This window comes from Strix aluco, chromosome W (genome assembly GCF_031877795.1).
Source record: "Strix aluco isolate bStrAlu1 chromosome W, bStrAlu1.hap1, whole genome shotgun sequence".
Classification (NCBI taxonomy): Eukaryota; Metazoa; Chordata; class Aves; order Strigiformes; family Strigidae; genus Strix; species Strix aluco.
In genome coordinates, this window is record NC_133970.1 from 15,688,362 (window position 1) to 15,709,782 (window position 21,421).

The 21,421-nt window shown below is 41.6% G+C and overlaps 1 protein-coding gene across 2 annotated transcripts; it reads left to right on the forward strand.

The window, feature by feature from the left end:
* The first annotated feature begins 1,096 nt into the window (after positions 1-1,096).
* On the forward strand, positions 1,097-19,827 carry LOC141917634 (nuclear factor interleukin-3-regulated protein-like). Of its 2 annotated transcripts, XM_074810974.1 has the most exons (3): positions 15,581-16,305; positions 17,098-17,174; positions 17,289-19,827. In XM_074810974.1, exon 3 carries the CDS (start codon positions 17,298-17,300, stop codon positions 18,657-18,659), a length of 1,362 nt encoding a protein of 453 aa, XP_074667075.1. In that variant the 5' UTR covers positions 15,581-16,305; positions 17,098-17,174; positions 17,289-17,297; the 3' UTR covers positions 18,660-19,827. The 2 variants fall into 2 exon arrangements, with proteins under 2 accessions (XP_074667074.1, XP_074667075.1); XM_074810973.1 differs by lacking the exon at positions 15,581-16,305 and adding an exon at positions 1,097-1,427 and having other exon boundaries at positions 17,098-19,827.
* The last annotated feature ends 1,594 nt before the right edge of the window (positions 19,828-21,421 follow it).

Below are 21,421 nucleotides of genomic sequence, written 5' to 3' on the forward strand. Positions count from 1 at the left end.
AGGATTAATAGAAACTTGAGGAAACAACCATAACAGCTTACAAGTACCTGCCAAGGAAACTGTGTTTGTGTATGAAGCTGTGTCCTTGGGAATTGTGTTTGTGTATGAAACTGTGTCCTTGGGAATTGTATATGAAAAGTTCTATATAAGATGAGTGATTTTAGTGCTTGGCGTGCGTTGTTGGTGAGAACACTCCCCTGCGCGCCCGGCCGTCAATAAAGAAGTGTCTGCTTATCTGCATCAAATTGGTGTTGATAAGTTCTTTATTCCGGATTTTCGGTAACAGTATGAGAGCAGTGATGAAGTCAGTGGAAGAAATACAGTAAAACCCTTCATCCTTGAAGATCAGTAAAAGAAAACACTGGCTGTACTCTTTGATGCATACAGTGTAAGCTTTGTAGCTCATAGCACAAAATGTCAAGTGGTGTAACAGCAGAGAACATATCAACACTGAGCCAGCATATCTTCAGCAAGCTTTTTTATTTATTTCTCTTTCTTTTATTTATTTTGTTTGTGAGTCAAAGATTAAGTATAATTAATTGGAGGATTACCCATATTCCATGGCTAGATGGTAGATATGTGCCTTAGAAACAGTTTTTCATTCTTATGCAATTACTTTGAAATGATGCTTTTGCCAGATCAGAGATTTTTATTTTTATGCTCTGGTCAGATATAATGGAATTACACTATATACCAAGTAAACTGTAAGGCTGTGAGAGCTATAGCTCAATTAATTTTCCCTGACAATAAAACTGACAGCACTCAAACCTCTGCATAAATCTTCCTCGGAATAAGGGCAGAGGCCCTCTCCACGTACACAGCTGCTCACCAGCCCGCTGTGGCCCCCACAGAGCACCAAGCCTTTCGTGGCCCTGGTCCAGAAGAAGCCCACCGTGCAAGCCACACCTCTTCTGCAGAACGTTGGAAAGAACACCCCCTTCCACGCTGCCACGGCTCGCCAGGGGCGATTACGTAAATGTCATCCCCGTCCCCCTTCCGCGCGCTGCCCCCCGCCTGGAGGGTTATGCAATACCCAGCACGTAGACCTACTGTACCACACACAGCCCCAGCGGCGCAAGGGTCGGGGTGTCCGGCCCCGCCCCCCGGCAACCTCCATTGACCACCCCCCCGCGAGTGATCGGCGTGGATTGGGGTGTTCCTGCTGTCACTTGCAGCTGACTGACCGGCCGGCCTGCCGAGAGAAAGAGAGAGGAGGAGGAGGGGGGAGGGGGGAGAACGAGAGAGAGCGAGCGTGCGTGCGTAGTTCTGACCTACTAACATACATCCTTTCGTGTTGCCTTACGCTCCCTTACTCACTCCGGGTTGCTGTGCTCCTGAACAAGTGGGACGCTGATTGCTTGCTCGTCCTTATCCGCCTCGCCTCGGCCAGGTGCAGGGCATGCTCCGCTTACCGTGCTGCACCGAAGGTAGGAATGCGCGCTTGGAGTGGCGAAATGTGCGGGAGCCTGGGGTGGGGGTGGGGGTGGGGCGCGCGTGTGTAGGTGCAGATTTGTTTGCTGCGTGCGTGTGTGTATAACGTTTTGCTGGCGTGTCAGTGCCGGGGCTTGGCGCCTGAAGGTAGCAGGCACGATGTGTGCGTGAGTATGAAAGGCCATGGTAATTTCGGTGCACAGTTAAGGATTAGGTCGTTAATTACAACCCTTTTGTGCGTTTATGAGAAAAATCGGAGTCTTTTACCGATGGATTGTCAGAGGCCGCGGGAGAGATCCCATTTTCACACGGTGTTGAGGGATGTTGTTTGTGGGCAAACTGAATTAATGGTAGCAGTCTGCCCCACAGCCCCCGTGTTTTGCTAGGCTGTGTTTGCCCAAGCCTTTTTCGACACTTTTGTCGCTGTTTTTCAGACTCTGCAGGACCAATCACATAATAGTTCCTGGAAATGTTGCATTATGTAACCACAGAATTTGCTGGCAGTCAGGCTAGGAAGAAGGAGCTAATTATGCGATTTTATAATCTTGCTACAAAGAAACTGGGACAATTGTGCTTAAAAATGTAACTAACAGATTTTGTTAAAGTACATTTAATAAGGAAAGTAGACAACTGGGTAAGTGGGGAGGTAAGTCATGCTTGCTGACCGTGTGTTGTGTACCCTAAAATGAAATTTGTGTTAATCTATATTTAGCCCTATCACATTTTGGCAATTGTGGCTTCATGTGCTATTCTTGGTCTTTTCTCCAGAGCTGTGCATATAGACGTTCAAGGCTATTTGTTTGGATTTATAACTCCATGGTTTCAGAGCCCTTTTGATAAGGCTGTATTTTTAGGAAGACATTTTACCTAGACACTAAACAATTTCTTTGGTACTAGCTTTTACTTGTCACCTTTTTAAAAGAGGGGATCATGTAATTTAAGAGAGGAATTAATTTAAGAAAATGTCAACAGCACCAAAGAAGTGAGATGGCCTGCCTGTGTCCTGACAGCTGCAGTGGGCTCAGGTGAAGAAGTAATGCCAGGCCTAGGGGGCAGAGGAGTACCCCAGTCCCATGAGATTGGGCATTTTAGTGTGACACACAACAAAAGCAGAAGTAGGTCAGTATGACATTCTCGGTAGCACTAATCTTCAGTTAGTTGGTGCATGATCACCACCAGAATGCGTGCACTGTGGGTCACGGGGAATGCTACTGAAGGGAGTATTGCAGCAGTGCTGGTATGGGGCAGGGGGGTCCCGATCCCGCGCCCCGGCGGCTCTGACCGTCCCGAGGACTTGCAGAACACGGGGCGTGGAGGTTGCTGTGTCCTCCTGCTGGGGCCATTCGAACGTCCGCGCGTCAGCGGGCGAGGACTGAGGGCACTGCCGCGCCCCACCGTTCTTGGGGCTGGGGCAGACACGGCGGCAGAGGCTTGCGAGGTCAGGAGGGGTGATAGTGCGGGGCCGCTTTGAACATAGCGGGCCGGGACGCATGCACCACCGGTCATGTAGGGGGGCGCCTCGCCGCCGCGCCGCGCCCCGCCCGTCTCCCCCTTGTGGGGGCGTCGGTGGGCCGGAGCGCGGCGGGACCGCAGGGCGAGTAGCGGTGGGGCGGATGTCATGTCTGACCGCCGCTTTCAGTCAGGGCGAATCAGAGAGAGCCCCGAGCTCCCTTCCCGAGGGTTTCCCCGTGGGCAGGTGTCCCCTCCCACTACCAGCTCAGCGGCCCAGAGGAACCCCCCTCCCCAGTGATTTCGGCCGTGCCCCACTGCCACAGGTTGGGTGCCACTGTAGGAAGGGTACGGCTCACAGATAGGCAGTAGAAATCCTCCCCTCCCAACCCCTCCGATCTGAATATTTAGGATTTCTCCTTAAACCACAATGAAAACTGGCCATTGCCCAATTCTGTTGTTGGCAAGTAATTTTGACATTTCAGTAGCAAAAGCTGTGGCTGCAAGTCCCGTGTTCTGGGGTCATCTTGTGCTCTGTCCTTGACAGAAGGCTACCTTGAAAGTTGCTGATGATAACTTGTCTTTAAATATGAGGCAATTTGTGTGTGTGCACACCTAAAACAGTCTTCTAAGTAGATGAAACCAAAATCACTGTGTTTTTGACTAAACCCTCCAAAGTGAAAATTTAGTATCACAACCATGGTGGTATGTTCAGTATAACTGTTGTAGGTAGTAACATTAACATTTTTATTTTTTTTTTAAAGGTGATATTTTTGATAACATGCACAAACTTTTCTGCTACTTGATTGTTGGGGTTAAGTACTGTTTTTCCATAGTAAAGTTGTTTGGAGTAACTGTGGGCTTTTTTAAAAAAATCTATATTTTTGTTGTCCTTGTAATTTGAATGATTGCACTCAGTTTCATTGTGCTCACTAGTATATATCACAGAATCACAGAATCATTCAGGTTGGAAAAGACCCTTGGGATCATCGAGTCCAACCATCAGCCCTACTCTACAAAGTTCTCCCCTACACCATATCCCCCAACATCTCATCTAAATGACCCTTAAACACATTCAGGGATGGTGACTCCACCCCCTCCCTGGGCAGCCTATTCCACTGTCTGACCACTCTTTCTGTGAAAAGTTTTTTCCTAATGTCCAGTCTGAACCTCCCCTGTTGCAGTTTAAAGCCGTTCCCTCTTGTTCTGCCACTAATCACCTGTGAGAAGAGACCAGCACCAACCTCTCTACAATGTCCTTTCAGGTAGTTGTAGAGAGTGATGAGGTCTCCCCTCAGCCTTCTCTTCCTCAAACTGAACAGTCCCAGCTCCTTCAATCGTTCCTCATAGGATCTGTTCTCCAGGCCCTTCACCAGCTTCGTTGCCCTCCTCTGCACTCGCTCCAGCACCTCGATATCTCTCTCGTATTGAGGTGCCCAAAACTGGACACAATACTCAAGGTGTGGCCTCACCAGTGCAGGTCTCTGACCACTTCCTTTTCAACTGTGCTGACCTCATTCTGCTTCCCCTCCCCATCTCCCAGCTCATGAGTCTGGGTGTCCAGGGAACAGCCAGTTCCACTGCTAAAGACTGAGGCAAAGTAGGCGCTGAGCACCTCAGCCTTTTCCTCATCCTTTGTTACTATGTTTGCCTCTGCATCCAATAAAGGAGGGAGATTTTCCCTAATCCTCCTTTTGCTGTTAACGAATTTATAGAAACATTTTTTATTATCTTTAACAGCTGTAGCCAGGTTGAGCTCTAGCTGTGCTTTGGCTCTCCTAATGTTCTCCCTGCATAACTTCACTACATCTTTATAGTCTTCATGAGAGGCCTGGCCCCTCTTCCAAAGGCGATAGATTCTCCTTTTGTTCTTGAGATCCAGCCAAAGGTCCCTGTTTAGCCAGGCCGGTCTCCTTCCCCGCCTGCTTGTTTTTCAGCACGTGGGAACAGCCTGCTCCTGTGCCTTTGAGACTTTCCTCTTGAAGTATGTCCAGCCTTCCTGGACTCCCATATCCTTCAAGGCAGCCTCCCACGGGATTTTGTTAATCAGTCTTTTGAACAGGTCAAAGTTAGCCCTCCGGAAGTCTAAGGTGGCAGTTTTACTAACCCCTCTCTTTGTTTCTCCAAGGATCGAAAACTCAATCATCTCCTGATCACTGCACCCTAGACAGCCTCCAGACTTTACTTCCCCCACAAGCTCTTCCCTGTTCACAAGAAGCAGGTCCAGGAGGGCACCTTCCCTGGTCGGCTCACTCGCCAGCTGTATGACGAAGTTATCCTCCACACATTCCAGGAACATCCTGAATTGTTCCCTCTCTGCTGTGTTGTGATCCCAGCAGATACCCGGGAGGTTAAAGTCCCCCAGAAGAACAACGGCAAGTGACCGCGAGATTTCTCCCAACTGTTTATAGAAGGCTTTGTCCACGTCACTGCTTTGGTTGGGGGGTCTATAGCAGACTCCCACAGTAAGAGACCTACTTTGAGTCATCTTTGTTCTCAGTAATTAATTCAGTCCAGACCCCACTTTAAAATATTGCTATGGGCATTAGTTTTACCATCCTTGTTCAATTAAAATGTTAACTTAGATAAGAAATTTGAATGAATAAGGCTTCAGGTTTTGTTCCAAAGACCTGATTTAAACCAACCAAATCAAGGTTTACTGATTGAAGATCCTTAATATCATTTGCAGTACCAAATATATAATTTTGAGTTCTCACATTGCAGATGTCTTTATTTGTCTGTTGAAGTATTAACAGTTTGTAAAATTATTTGCCTTATTTTCCATTCTTATTTGTTTTCTATTTTTAACTCATCTTATTCTCTAAAGGACTGTTAACTAGCTTTCAAAATATCCAGCTTCCTGAATTTGTCTTCAAGGCTTCAAGTTTCTTTTGGAATTCATTTATTTTAAAGGATCTGATTTGAAAGGTGTCAAAAAGCTTAAGAGTCTTCCCATGAGCAATAGGAACTTACATGACCTCTTCACAGCTTATTTTATCCTAAGAAGGAACAGTATTTTCCATGCTTTGGCTGAAACTTGTAGAACATATGTGCATTCTATCTATTGTAATAAAAGGAATGCACAGTCTAGAAAAGATCAGTACTCTGTTGCTTTTTTCAATCCTTTATCTTGAAATAAAGCTCATAAATAAAATAAACTTTTAGCTCATTCTAAATTGACTTATTTTAACAAATAGTTGTGCAAACTATGTTTATGCAATAGTTTCCTTTTCCAGACAGCAATCTTGCTGCTGTTATAACATTACTATGATGCAACAATGTGTACAATTGAGTCTTATTACACCCTGTTAAGCAATGTATCTGACTCCTCAGCTTAATTGACTCTTTTAGGTGACCTTGTCATGATTATAACAGTCAGTTATGAGATATAAATGTGCTTAGGATGTGTAAACCCACAAGTTCCTGTGTCCCATTCTATGACAAAATGACAGTTGATTTCAGTGTTACTATTTTACAGTGTTTGGGGGGGAGGAATTTCAAACAAGACATTTGTAACTGTCTAATACTGATGGTGATGACTGTCAAAAATAAGACTGTGTAAACAAGGGCATACTTGGATGTGATTCAAAATGTAATCGAAGCAATGTTTCTGAAAACTTTTTGGTTTTAAAGGTATACCTGAAATGGATTAGCATTGGACCTTGGTTTTTTTTTTTTTTTTTTTTTCTAATTCACATGTTGAATTGATCCATGTCCAAGTTAGCATACTCTGAGACTGAATCTGGTCACATATATAAATCTATTTATTTTCTGTTGGAAAGAAAGCCTTATTTAAAATATTTTTCCTTTTTTTTGTAAGTTGCCACATCTTGGTGTAGCTTTCAGTTCTGTCCCCAAAGTATTTAAATAATAAACCAGTTTTTGCCATAGAGATGACTTCACAGCAGTAAGCAATATAGATGCTAGTCCTGCAAAACCTCCTTTTATGATTAGAACCGAACACTTGGACTCTCAATAAAGAAAATGAGGCTTTGTGCGTGCAGTAGTTTTCCCTTATGGACTATCTTGCAGGATTAGAACTCTAAAGATTGCTATTTCTCCATTTCATTTGCAGTTAAGCGGTAGAGATCAAGATTTTTTACAGGCAATGTTTATTTTATATATTTGTACTTAAGTTTTTATATGATAAGATGCAATCATCAGCTGGGATGTACTGACATAATTCTACTGCCTTTTAATATAGTTATATAAATTTAGATCAGCTTGAAGGTCTGGTCCGTGCTTGACATCTATAAGACTACAGTTAAAGCATGTTATTAAGGGCATTGTCCAAATGCCTCTTAAACACTGACAGGCTTGGGGCATCGACCACCTCTCTAGGAAGCCTGTTCCAGTGTTTGGCCACCCTCTCGGTAAAGAAATGCTTCCTAGCATCTAGTCTAAACCTCCCCTGGCACAGCTTTGACCCCTTCCCACGCATCCTGTTGCTGGATACCAGGGAAAAGAGACCAGCACCTTCCTCTTTACTTCCCCTCCTCAGGAAGCTGCAGAGAGCAATGAGGTTGCCCCTCGGCCTCCTTTTCTCCAAACTAGACAAACCCAGAGTCCTCAGCTGCTCCTCATAGGACATGCCTTCCACCCCTTCACCAGCTTTGTTGCTCTCCTCAGACACATTCAAGTACCTTAACATCCTTCTTAAATTGTGAAGCCCAGAACTGCACACAGTACTCATGGTGAGACCACACCAATGCTAACTACAGAAGGATAATCACCTCTTTTGACTGGCTGGTTATGCTGTGTTTGATGCACCCCAGGATGCAGTTTGCCCTCTTGGCTGCCAGGGCACACTGCTGACTCACATTGAGCCTGCTGTCAACCAGCACCCCCAGATCCCTTTCTGCAGGGCTGCTCTCCAGCCACTCCTCTCCCAATCTATACTTGTGTCCAGCGTTACTCTGTCCCAGGTGCAGAATCCGGCATTTGGTCTTGTTAAATTTCATGCCATTAATCATTGCCCAATGCTCCAATCTATCCAGATCCCTCTGCAAGGCCTCTTGTCCCTCAAGAGAGTCACCAGCATCTCCCAGTTTGGTATCATCAGCAAACTTGTTAATGGTGCATTCAACTCCTGCATCCAGATCATCGATAAAAATATTGAACAGAACTGGCCCTAGAATTGAGCCCTGAGGCACACTGCTAGTGACTGGCTGCCAGCCAGATGTAGCCCCATTCACTACAACCCTTTGAGCCCTGCCCTTCAGCCAGGTCTTCACCCAGCGCACCATGAACCTGCTCATCCCACAGTTGGACAACCTGTCCAGAAGGATGCTGTGAGGGACAGTAGCAAAAGCCTTACTAAAATCCAGAAAAACTACATCCACCCCTTTCCCTTTATCCACTAGATGGGTGACCTTATCCTAGAAGGATATCAAATTAGCTAAACAGGACTTTCCCCTTGTGAACTCATGTTGACTGGTGCCTGATGATTGCGTTGTCTTTAAGTGCCTTTCAGTAGCACCCAGTATGATCTTCTCCATAATTTTTCCAGGTACTGAGGTTAGACTAACCAGTCTGTAGTTTCCTGGGTCTTCCCTCATGCCCTTCTTTTCAATTCATATAACACTGGCTAGCTTCCAGTCGTCAGGGACCTCCCCAGACTCCCAAGACCTTTGGTAGATGATGGAGAGGAGTCCTGCCATAACATTTGCCAGTTCCTTCAGTACTCTGGGATGAATCCCATCAGGCCCCATGGACTTGTGAACATTCATCTGGTACAGCTGGTCCCTTACAATTTCAGTGTCCACAAACGGAAAGTCACTGTTCCCACATGTGGTGGTTTAGCCCCTGCCGGGGTCTGAGACCACGCGGCCGCTGCCCCTCCCCCACAAAGGGAGTGAAATACAAAGCCCCAAGACTGAAATAAGGAGAGGTTTAATACAACAGTGCAATAGCAACACAACCAACAACAACAATAACAGTAATAGTGATAGCAATGAACAGAGCAAAATAGCTACCAAATACAGCAGTTTGAAGCACGATGTACAAAACCACGAGTGCACCGCGCTCCCGCGCCAGGAAAATGTGACCTGCCAGGATGTGACGTCGGCATGGTATCTGAATAACCCGGCTAGAGCTCCCCCCCCACTGCTGGGGAAACTTAACCCTATCCTGGTTAAACCAGGACACCACACTTGTGGTCCTCTGATGCAGGGGACTGGGCAGCCCAAGGTCTATCAGTATTATTAAAGACTGAGGCAAAAACCCGCATTGACTGCCTCTGCTTTTTCTTCATTCCTGTTTGTCAGGAGTCCATCCTCAACAAGTATTGGTCCAATGTTTTCTTTAGACCTCCTCTTACTATTAAAATACTTTTAAAAATCCCTTCTTGTTTTCTGACACAACACTGTCCAGTTTCAACTCTAGTTGAGCTTTGACCTTTCATATCTTCTCCCTGCATAGACGAGCCATGGCTCTGTAATCTTCCTGTGGAACCTGACTTTGCTTCCAGAGATCATACAATTTCTTTTTCCTCTTGAGCTCCACGAGGATTTCTCTGTTAAGCCAAGCTGGTCTTCTGCCCCACTTGCTTGACTTATGACACAATGGGATTGCCTGTGCCTGTGCTTTTAAAAGGTAGTTCTTAAAAACTGACCAGAACTCTTGGACTCCCTCAGAAGCCCTCAAAAGCAGATTCCTAGGGGACACTGCTAAGTAGCTCCCTGAGTAGCTTTAAGTTTGCTCTCCTGAAGTCCAGGGTAGCAACTCTGCTGATCTTTTTTTCTCATTACACCAAAAATTTTAAACTCAGCCATTACATGATCACTGTGGCCAAGACAGCCACCTACTATCACATACCCCACAAGTCCTTCTCTATTAACAAACAACAAATCTAGGAGGGCATCTTTCCTAGTTGGGTCACTGAGTACCTGTGACAAGAATTTCCCAGACCTGCTCATCTCAGCAGTATGGTATTCCCAATTGATGCCTGGGAAGCTGAAATATCTCATAAGGATGAGGGCTACCAATCCTGAAATTTTTCCTAATTGCATATAGAATAACTCATCAGTGCTTACATCCTGGCTGGGCAATTGGTAGAAGACTCCCACTACAGCATCTCCTGTGTTTTCCATCCCCCTAATCCTCACTCAGAGACTGTCAACCACATCATCATTAACTGTAAGGGCTGTACAATCAAACATCTCCCTTACATATAGTGCGACACCTCCATCTCGCCTGCCATCTATCCCTCCTTAACAACCTATAGCCCTCCATCCCAGCACTCCAATCATGAGACTTATTCCACCAAGTCTCACTAACACCCATGATATCGTAGCTCTGGGAGCTGGCTAACAATTCCAGTTCATCCTGTTTGTTTCTCATACTGAGTGTGTTGGTGTACAAGCATTTCAGATATGCTCCTGAGCCCTCTGTGCTCCTATGAGCAGTGTAAATGTTCCCACTAATATTGCCACCCTCAGGTGATGCCATGCCATCCCTTGACTTACCTACTGCATTCCTGTTGGGATCCCTTTCCCCCATCTATTCTAGTTTAAAGGTCCCTGGATCAGCCCCACCAGCTTATGCCCAAAGACGCGTTTTCCCTATCAGGACAGGTGGATCCCATCACGCCCCAGCATACCTTGTCTAGAAGGCCCTTCCATGCACAGGCACCAGTCCTGGATCCAGGGATTTATGTCTCGGGTTCTCCTGTTTCTTCCAAAGTCTCCCCCCATTATTGGGAGGATTGAGGAAAACAGTACCTGTGCTCCTGAAGTTTTTAGCATTCTTCCCAGGGCTCTGAAGTTTCTTTTGATTGATCTTGGACTTCTTTTTGCAACATCATTTGTACCCACGTGAAAGAGTTCAATAAGAGAAAGCTATTTGTCAGAATAATTAACATTTGATTTGGTGGTTTTGTTTTGTGGCCCTTAATTAGGGGAAAACAATAAAACAAAGTCATGAATTTCAGTATATCAAATTAGGGATGCTGAGATTTTACTTGCAGAACACTGTTGCTATTAAGTTATTGCTTTGCGCAATCTAGTTTTTCCTACATTCAAGTGTCATGGTTTAAGCCCAGAGGGCAACTGAGCACCATGCAGCCACTCCCTCACCCCTTCCCCCTCAGGGATGGGGAGGAAAAAATACAACAAAAGGCTCAGGCCACAAGACAAGGACAGAGAGGGATGACTCACCCATTATGGTCACTGACTCAGTTGGGGAAGAAAAAGAACATCAATTTAATTTGAACATCACCACCACTAATTTATCAATCAGAGTAGGACAGTGAGAAATACAACCACATCTTAAAAACACCTTCCCCCCACACCTCCCTTTTTTCCGAGGCTCAGCTTTGCTCCCAATTTCTCTACCTTCACCCCTTGAGTGGCACAGGGGGGCAGAGGATGGGGGTTGCGGTCAGTTCATCACCTGTTTTTTCTGCCACTCCTTCCTCCTCAGGGGGAGGACTCCTCGCACTCTTCCCCTGCTCCAGCGTGGAGTCCCTCTCACGGGACACAGTCCTTCATGAACTCCTCCAACATGAGTCCTTCCCACAGGGCTGCAGCTCTTCACAATCTGCTCCAGCATGGGTCCCTTCCATGTGTTGCAATCCTCCCAGCGACAAACTGTTACAGCACGGGCTTCCCTCAGAGTCCCAGCCTTCTGCTCCTGTGTGGGGTCCTCCATGGGCTGCAGGTAGGCATCTGCTCCACTGTGGACCTCCATGGGCTGCAGGGGCACAGCCTGCCCTCTCACCATGGGCTGCAGAGGGGTCTCTGTTCTGATGCATCTCCCCATCCTTTCTTCCACTGACCTTGGTATTTGGATAGGTATTTCCCTCACTCCTCCTCCTTGGTTCCCCTTCTTAAATATGTTATCACAGAGGTGCGGCCACCTTCTCACAGGGGCCACCTCTGTAGCTCCCTCCCCTGCTACCAAAACCCCTGCTACACACAAACCCAACACACAAGTGATGTGATATTTAAATAAAATGGCATGATATATACATATAATTAAAATTCAGAGAAGCAAAGATAATTTATATATTACTTTATATAAATATTTAAAGTTTTTCCTGGTTTTGGACAAATTGAACAGGTCCAATGGAATTATTCCAACTTTCTAGGCAAGTTGAAGGAAATATAGGTTGAATTTGCACCCATTAACCTTGACTGACCTTTCTGAGGAACAGCTATTTTTGACATGTGATTAGATCTCTTCAAACAATAATTTTACTTTCATAATTTGTGGATTTTGCCTTTGGAAAGAAAACTATACTTTCATGAGTTAATTTGTAGTTATTAGGATAAACAGTAACTTAACTAATTTTCCTAACAATAAAAGTCTTTTATATAAATTACATATCACATCCACTTTCTGGATACAACTTGGAGTTGGGTAATATGAAAATGCAATAGTATTCCAAGTGCCATGATGAGCTTATTCAGTTTTTTATATTTGATTGAAAAGTGTCATAATAAATGAATGATTCTTGATGTTTGCAGAAATTATATTGTGTAGACACCTACCATGATTTTCTTTCAATAAGACAAAGAAAATCAACATTTTATCAAAAATGCATCACCTTGTATGAAGCATCATCATCATCAGTGTTCTACTGACCTAATTACATGTTGATCCTGGAACCATAAACACTTAAAATGCCTATTAAATTGTAAGATAAGGGAACCCTAACGCAGAAGCAATAGTTCTGTATTTCTCCATGTTGTTGTAATGGATTCAGCAGTAATTGGTGGTAACACTGGTATTGTAAATTTTGTTTCCTTCTTTGACTTTGGATAGCCTATAATAGCATAACATCCAGTTACATAGTGTTTCCAGAAAGTTTGAACTTCATTTGCTCCCCATTGCCTAGACCCTCTTGCCCACAGATCTAGGGATAATATCACTATTCCAGTGGAGTTGGCATCAAAGTTTTTCTTCAGCAGGAACAGAATTTCACTGAAGGTGCTAGATATATGGCAAGAAAGAGTACGTTGGATGATTTCATTAGATGTTGGTTTGGGCTTTGGAGGCCACATCCTCAGTTAAAGAGTATTTCTTTATTATTATAGACATGAAAGGTGCAGAATTTCATGGCATACTTTTTGTCTATGAAAAGCAGTAGTGGTAGAGTAGCTCCAAAATGTTTAAGCAGTGTTTAGTTAGGCTGTGTATCCATCAACTAAAATTAAACTCAGTTTCCTACCCTGTATGTGCATAATATTATTTCTGTACCTCATAAAAGTCTTGAGGTAGTTAGCAAATGTTTTAAAAATGCTTTGTAGATAGAAAGTACAAAATATATTATTCAATTTTTCAAATTGCAGAGTACAAACTGGTCATGTTTGGGTATCTATGAGCAGATTCTATACCAGCCCTGGTATGTGAATGTCCTGGTTTCGTCTAGGATGGATAGAGTTAATTTTCTTCCTAGTAGCTGGTACAGTGTTGTGTTTTGGATTTAGTATGAGAATAATGTTGATAACACACTGATGTTTTTAGCTGTTGCTAAGTAGTGCTTACACTAAGTCAAGGATTTTTCAGCTTCTCATGCCCTGCCAGCAAGAAGGCTGGAGGAGCACAAGAAGTTGGGAGGGGACACAGCCAGGACAGCTGACCTAAACTGGCCAAAGGAATATTCCATGCCATATGGCATCATGCCCAGTATATAAACTGGGGGAGTTGGCTGGGAGGGGCAGATTGCTGCTTGGGGACTTGCTGAGCATCGGTCAGCAGGTGATAAGCAATTGCATTGTGCATCACTTGTCTTCCTTGGGTTTTATTTCACTCTCTTTTTGTTATTTTCATTTTCATTACTATTATTATATTTTATTTTTTAATTTCAGTTATTAAACTGTTCTTATCTCAACCCATGAGTTTTACTTGTTCTTGGTTCTCCCCGTCCCACCGGAGGTGGTGGGGAGGAGTAAGCGAGCGAGCGTCTGTGTGGTGCTTAGTTGCTGGCTGGGGTTAAACCACAACAGTGAACAAATTTTTAAAATACATAACCTTTGACAGAATGCTAGCAATAATATAATTAATGACACATATGTGGAACATGGAAAACAACAACTAGAAATATGTGCAGACATATCAATGTGAGCCTTTATTGTTTTTACATAGTGGTTTGAGCTGTTTGTTTATTAAAAAGACAGTGATAAATGCATGGTTCTTTACAATGGGAAGTTATTTTGCATTTATTTTTCTTTTTTTTAAGGACTGAGGTAAATTTTGTAGACACAGCTTTGCAAAAGTGGTTTGTTTGAAAGCATCTGACTGCTTGAAATGTGATTTAATTTAGTTTTGTAGAATTTCTATCAAAACGTTAGAGCAACATAATTAAATAATTAGATATCTCATTACAGAATACGTTTTGAAAAATTAAGCTTGGAGATAATGTGAATTATTATGATAAATACAAATAATAATTTGCAGTTACTCTGGAGAAACATGTATGTATGTGTGGAGACCTATGTGTGTGTTGTAAAGCAGAACTGACTTAAATTACAAAGAACAGAGGCAAGATTGAAGGACTGAGTCACAAGCCTTTGACACGTTTCAAGTATTACAATCTGAATACGCAAGCCCCCGGGGTCAAATTCTTAATGTACTATTTTGATATGGATAAATTTAATTTTCCTGATTTCTGCATATGTAATTTCTTGCTTAAATGGTATGAATTCTATGGAAGTCTCATTAATATTTGAATCTGGGATTGTATCCTGCTTCTATTGAAGCCAATAGCAAAATTGCTGTGGGAGCAAGACTGGATCTGTAATTGATAGGGTCGAGTGTTATTACACTGTTACATTGGCATGCAATGTCATTAACATCAAGCAACAACAAAAAAAATCTTTAATAATGACTAATGTAAGGTACTATTAAATGTTGGTTTTATAATATTTTATGAGGGAGTGATAAAGCAATTGAAAAATTAATCATAAGGGGAAATATTGGAATTTGAAATATAATCAGAGGAATCTTTACATTAATTTACGTGTAAATACTGATGTTTTCCAGTGGAATTATAAAATGCAAGTGAAGTAAAATGGCCATTTTTATTGAAGACATTTTACCATTATCATCAGATGTAATTTAATTTTACAGACTCAGTATTGGGCTGATCCACATGGAGAACTATTAACAAACTAGGGCTTTGAGTCCTGTTTGTAAAGCAGCAATTTCAGTTACCATGATAAAAGTGTTCAGGGAATATGTGGAAAGAGCTAGAACTTTATTGTTTTGTTAGCTGACTAAAGCAATGGCATTAGAACTAATTACATAAATATCAAACCAGTAAGACTGACATAAAACATGTGGCTTACACTTTTGTCTTGACTACTTTACTGATGTACTCTGGCTGGAAGCAGAGTTGAATGCTGCATGCAAAATCACCATTGTTTTGATACACACTTATATTTGCTGTAGACTTACAAGCTACCAATTCTTTGTTCATTCTACTTGTGCCAGGAACAATGTGTACAGGAGGGACACTGGCCAAAACAGGAGTTACCAGTGCTAAAAAAAGCAGATTATGCCCTCGAATGCCCCAAACTGTAGAAGGCCCATGAAGCAAAGGACATGAACTCTACAGCTTGTTGGATTTTAAGTGTAGGTCAACACCAGTATCTGGCTGCATGAGACTCTTTGAACTTGCAATTGAATTTTCATTGATTAAATAGAAGATCATACTGATGAGCTATGCCCATGGTCTGCATGTGTTTCGAAAAAAACACTTTCTGCTCTTCATTATTACTAGTTACTATCATTACTAATATCTTCCCTAAATTGTAGTGTTGGACAGATACCAAAGTGGCATCACTTTGAGCTGGAGACCATAGATAGATACAAAGACATAGTTCTTGTCCTGGAACAGTCTTATTTAAGAGAAAACATGTTGCTTCTGTATTTGCCAGAATTATGTGTGCATTTACTAGTTTGAAATGATATTGAAAGGGCTCAAACAAATTAATTTCTGACAGGGCTCAAACAAATGATTTTCTGACAATTATTAAGACTAAACTGATGTATGAAAGCTTTGCTTGTGTTTTGCTTCATTTGTTTCAAAGCTTTGCTTGTGTTTTGCTTCATTTGTTTCTCAAGGACTCCTGACTCCTTAACTGTTTCCCTAGGCCTCTTTGTCTGTTTAGGTAAGATTAAAACGCTCGTTAGGCTCCCTATGTAAATCACTGAGAGCAGACTCAAGGCCTTCAGTGGACACTTGGCCAACTCCTAGAATGGGCAAACTAAGATATAAGGGGGACCCGAACAAAGGGACACAAAGACCCTATTATAGGGAGGATGATTTTGCTGATTTAGGAAGAAGACACCTGGACTTTACCTCACAGCACATGCTCTGGAAAGAAGGTCAACTGGCGAACACCGTGAAGAAGACTACTTACTTCTTCCCTCGACCACCGAAGACCCTCACTCTATTTTTACTACACATGCTCAGACTATGTAAATGAATTCTGGGAACTCATTATCATAAGACACCCCTTTCCAGGAAATGTAATGAATATGTATGATTTGTGTGTATGTAAACCGATGTCCCTTGCTAGTTCTTGGGAGCCCCGATGGTGGAGAATCCCCAGGGCGACCCCAGCGCTGCTAATAAAGAATACCTGCTTAACAGTACAAACTTTACTGTTGAGTCAATTTGTTTGTTTCAATATGATTGATCAAAAAGGGATTTTTAAAACAGCACACATTTTATATATATATATAATTTTAATAACTTTATGGATAGAAGTGTTGTTTTAAGACAATAGAAAGCACTCTAGCTTCTCTAAATCCGCCTATGTTATTTTTAATCTGTGGAGGACCCAAATATATAGCATTGCCAAATCATGCACCACAGCTGTTTTCTGAAGAGATGTTTTAATTTGGAAGGACAAGATACTTTCCAGTGCTGCTCATCAACATGTCTAGTGTTCAGCAGTGTTAAGTACTAAGTTTAAGTTGGTCACTGATATTATGGAAAGTTCTGTAACATTATTGTCAGATCAAAATTCAAATATATACTTTTTTTAAATTCATTTTCCTTGGATCATATTGTATTTGTTTTGGAAGCAAATCTACTACCTAGGTATCATAAAGTTTAGAATATCAGTTGTTTCAGTGTCAGGCTTCCTTCATATTACAGCAGTTTTAATGAATCAAATGCTAATCTAAGATTTTTATTGAAAGTTACTTTTAAATGCCTCAAACCAGCAAGTCCTAAACAGTAATCAAATTCTTTATTTATTGAAGGTTATTTAGAAGATTCTCATCACCTCTGCCAAGAAAATTGGATCTAGACACTTCTGTTTGAGAATATAAAACAAAAGGTAGAATATGTGTGGATTTCAAAGTACTGCATTAAGTTGTGGTATGAGAAGTACCGGGGAAATAGTTTACTCTGTTGCTCATTGTAGATCTATTACAAATTGTTTCTGATGCAGCTGAGAAAAATGCAGACCCTTAAAAAGGAACACAGACCTGTTGACACAAGTAGCAATGTGGACAAAATCATGGTACTTAAGTCTACTTTAGCAGAAGTGTCTGAAGAATTGTCTACAAATGAGGAGATACTACGCACTGAAGCAAGTAGTGGAAAAAGCAAATCTTCAGCTTGCCGGAGAAAGCGAGAATTCATTCCAGATGAAAAGAAAGATGCTATGTATTGGGAGAAAAGGCGGAAAAATAATGAAGCTGCTAAAAGATCTCGTGAAAAACGACGACTGAATGACCTTGTCTTAGAGAACAAACTAATTGCACTGGGAGAGGAGAATGCCACTTTGAAGGCAGAGCTGCTTTCTTTGAAGCTAAAGTTTGGCTTAATTACTTCTGCAGCCTATGCCCAAGAGATACAGAAACTCAGTAGCTCAACAGCTGTGTATTTCCAAGATTATCAAAGTTCCAAATCAATTATTAACTCATTTGTGGATGAACATGAACCATCTATAGTTGATAGCAGTTGTATTTCTGTCATTAAACATTTTCCTCAAAGCTCTATGTCTGAAATGTCTGAAATATCATCAGTAGAGCATACTCAATCAAGTTGTATGCAAAACAACTGCAGAAGTCCTGAAAATAAGTTCCAGATTATAAAAGAGGAGCCCATGGAATTAGAGAGAGAGCCAAGAGATGACAGAAGTTCACAGAAAGCATCCATATATCCACACTACAGGGGAACTACCTTTAACATATATTCACATTCTCCTCCTCTGTTACAAGTCAATAGGTCCTCCAGTAATTCCCACAGAACTTCAGAAACTGATGACAGTGCAGTTGGAAAGTCATCTGATGGAGAAGATGAACAGCAGGTTCCTAAGGGTCCAATCCATTCCCCAGTTGAACATAAAAATATTCGTGCAACAGTTAAAGTTCCAGAAGTGAATTCTTCAGCTTTGCCTCACAAGCTTCGAATTAAAGCCAAAGTCATGCAAGTTAAAATGGAAGCAGTAGATAATGACTATGATGCTGCACAGAAACTATCATCACCTATTGATATGTCATCAAAAAGACATGTTGAGCTTGAAAAACACACTGCACAAAACTTGGTGCATTCTTCTCGTACTCCTTTCTCAGTTCAACTGACTAATATCCAAGATTGGTCTCTCAAACCAGAACTCTGGCATCAAAAGGAACTCAATGTAAGAATTCAGAGTGGTTGCAAAAATGAAATTGTTGAAATAAAAGACAGTATCTTCAATATCTCTGAATCAGAGAACCTGTATTTGAAGCAGGGCAGAACAAACTTATCTGCAAAGGTTGCTTCCCTTAAAAGACTTATAACTACACAACAAATCTCTGCATCAGACTCTGGTTAAGTTGCTACTGAATAAAGGCTTATTTTTGTTTTTTAAAAACAATGTCATTTGCAGTAGATCAATATGTTTTGTATTATGCTGACTTATCACTGGACTTGTGTTACAACCTGGACTGGGAGCCCAGAGAGTAGCAAAGGTTCTGTGATCCCCTCGGGTTAAATTAAGGCAAAACGACACCAAATGGTTAAAATGTTTTACTTGCAGTAGAAATGGCTTAAACTTGGAAAAGGATAATAAGCAATGTGGTCTCTTTTAAATCTATAAGAAAGAAAACAAAGGAAAGAAAAGAAAAAGAAAGGAGAGAATCAAAGAAATCCGGTTCACCACCCCTGGATCCAGCGTTGTCTCAGGTCGGGCAATCTTGGGTGGTGGGTGCACACACAGCAGTTTTCTGTCGCCTTTTAAGTTCATCTTATCAGCTGATTAGCATACTAGACAAGGAAGGGCAGGTATTCCACAAACTCATTTCCATGAGAGACGAGGAAAAAAGTGGAGCATGGGTTCTGCACATGCATTGAGGGTGAATGGGGTGCACCAACCCCCTCGTCCAATTGAGTCGGTGGTCGTGCTCGCCCTTCTGCCTTTACTTCTCCCTCGGTTCCCACAGATTATTGCTGATTTCCTGCTTCTTGAGCAGTCATCTGTCTTCTGGGGCAGAAATGCTCACCTCTTATCAGGCCTTGTCACCTCTTTGGGCTTACACAATGGAGCCAGTGATTAGTGGCCCTTGTGCTTGATGAGAAACATTTGGTTTCACTCAGTCCATGTTTCTCCCCTTTGAGGCTTATCTAAGGAGTTTGTCAATACAACTGCAAGGGAGTGGGGGGTGCATCCTTCGATACACTCCTGCTTCCTTGGGTGACGTTCCTTAGACTAATCACAAAGGCCACAGCTTGTCCTTGAGGTTTTCTGTGTTGATGAATGTTTGAGGCATTACTTCAGTTCCTTACAACTTGTGATGTCATTTCACTGTAATGTTCTCATAATGTCTGGTGTCTTTTTGTGCACAAATTATTATGGAGACTAGGCTGTGTTATGATCATTATGCCTTGTGTATAGTCAAGTAACCTGTATGAAGGCTATATATAATGAACTTTTTCTTTTCTTCTTCTAAAGCGTGCAAGTTACCATTTACAATAAAATATTGGTGACAAACACAAAACATCTATTCCAGTTCAATTGTTTTTTATGAACTTGTAAATATGTTGTTAATTAAAAAAAAAAAGGCTTGTTTCTTACACTGTGTTCAACTTAACTTATATGTTTGGTTTTTACAGCCAAATTTACACATATTTTAAATTGTATTTTTTTCCTTAAGACCTCTTTTTAGAAGAGAATTGAAATAAAATGGATATTTATAAATGAGTGTCCAATTCATAGCCTTAGCTTTCTTTAACTTACTTCTTAGTATAAATTAGCCAAAAGCCACACAAATTCTAACAGAGTAATTGTAATATCAAGGATCTTTTTCTCCTGTCTCAAATGAGAGAGAGAGTATTTGGTTTCTTGAATGACTTACAAACTTTTTTCAGTATTCTAACTTTGTGTTTTAGATTAAATTAGTTATGTTGGACTTGTGCATCTTCAAGTTTTAAGAGCCTTGAAGTGACAGAATCGTACAATGTCATCTTTGCCAAGGGCTGTACTTATGCCTGTACAGGCATGAAAAGAAGTATGGTCAAAGGCTATTGGATCTGTAAACTCTGAGCTTAACTTGGCAAAATCTATATAAGGACAGGCAATAATAAGTAGCAGTGTTAGAGGAGATAATTTGCTATTTCAGCTCCCACTGTGAGACATAACAGAATTGTAAGTATGAAACAAGGTTCACAGCCAATATGGCTTTGGTTTTAATGGCTTAGTTAACTGAACTGGAATACCCTGGCTGACTACAAGGCATTTTGCAAGAAATTCTTAAATATAAAACAGAATATGTGGAGAACAATCCAGATAGTACTAGCCCCTTAAAATTTGCATAGACAAGAACTTCTTCATATGATGAATGGACAGGGTTTTAGTGTTCTTGTCTGAGAAGAGCCATTGGAGCATGGAGATTGTATTGCATCATAACCCCTTGGCTGGGCTTACTAAAGCCTTTCATTTAAAAAATAAAAATAATTTATAAATAGAACATAGATTTGGCAGAAGTCCTTCTCAAGATAATTCCCCGTTCTCTTCAAGTACTAATAAATCAGATTAGCGAATAAGCACTTTCTGAAGAAATTCTTTATAGAAATGTTCCATTATAGATCATGGAAATTAATAGACTTAAAATACTAATTAAGAAACCAGAATGAAGTTAGTGATTTTTAATTTCATGTTTGACTAGAGTGAGAGGAAGTTTGTTGATTTAGTTTTGGGATGAAGAGGAGTCTGAGCCTCTTCTAAGAGCTCTGAAGTTTGGTCCAGCAGCCAGGGCAACGGCAAAACTCCCTGATGTCAGCAAGACCAGGATTTTATTATTTTTTTTTTCCAGGCACTGATGATTCACAGTCACATTCTGGGTGGACCTTGGCACAGAAATCACTGGTACAATTTGAACTTTTTTGAGCCTTTTAATTGCTGAGCTGTATTTGTGACATTGAGAGTTAATAACACACAGATTCCTTTCTCAAAAATTGCCTGTTATTCTTTTCTTATGCCTTAATAATACAATAGACCCCATAGCCAGGCTCTCTATATATTTGGTAATTAATATAGATGACATCTCAGTGTTACTGAAAATAAGATCAAGATTATTGCATGAAAAAATAAATACATTG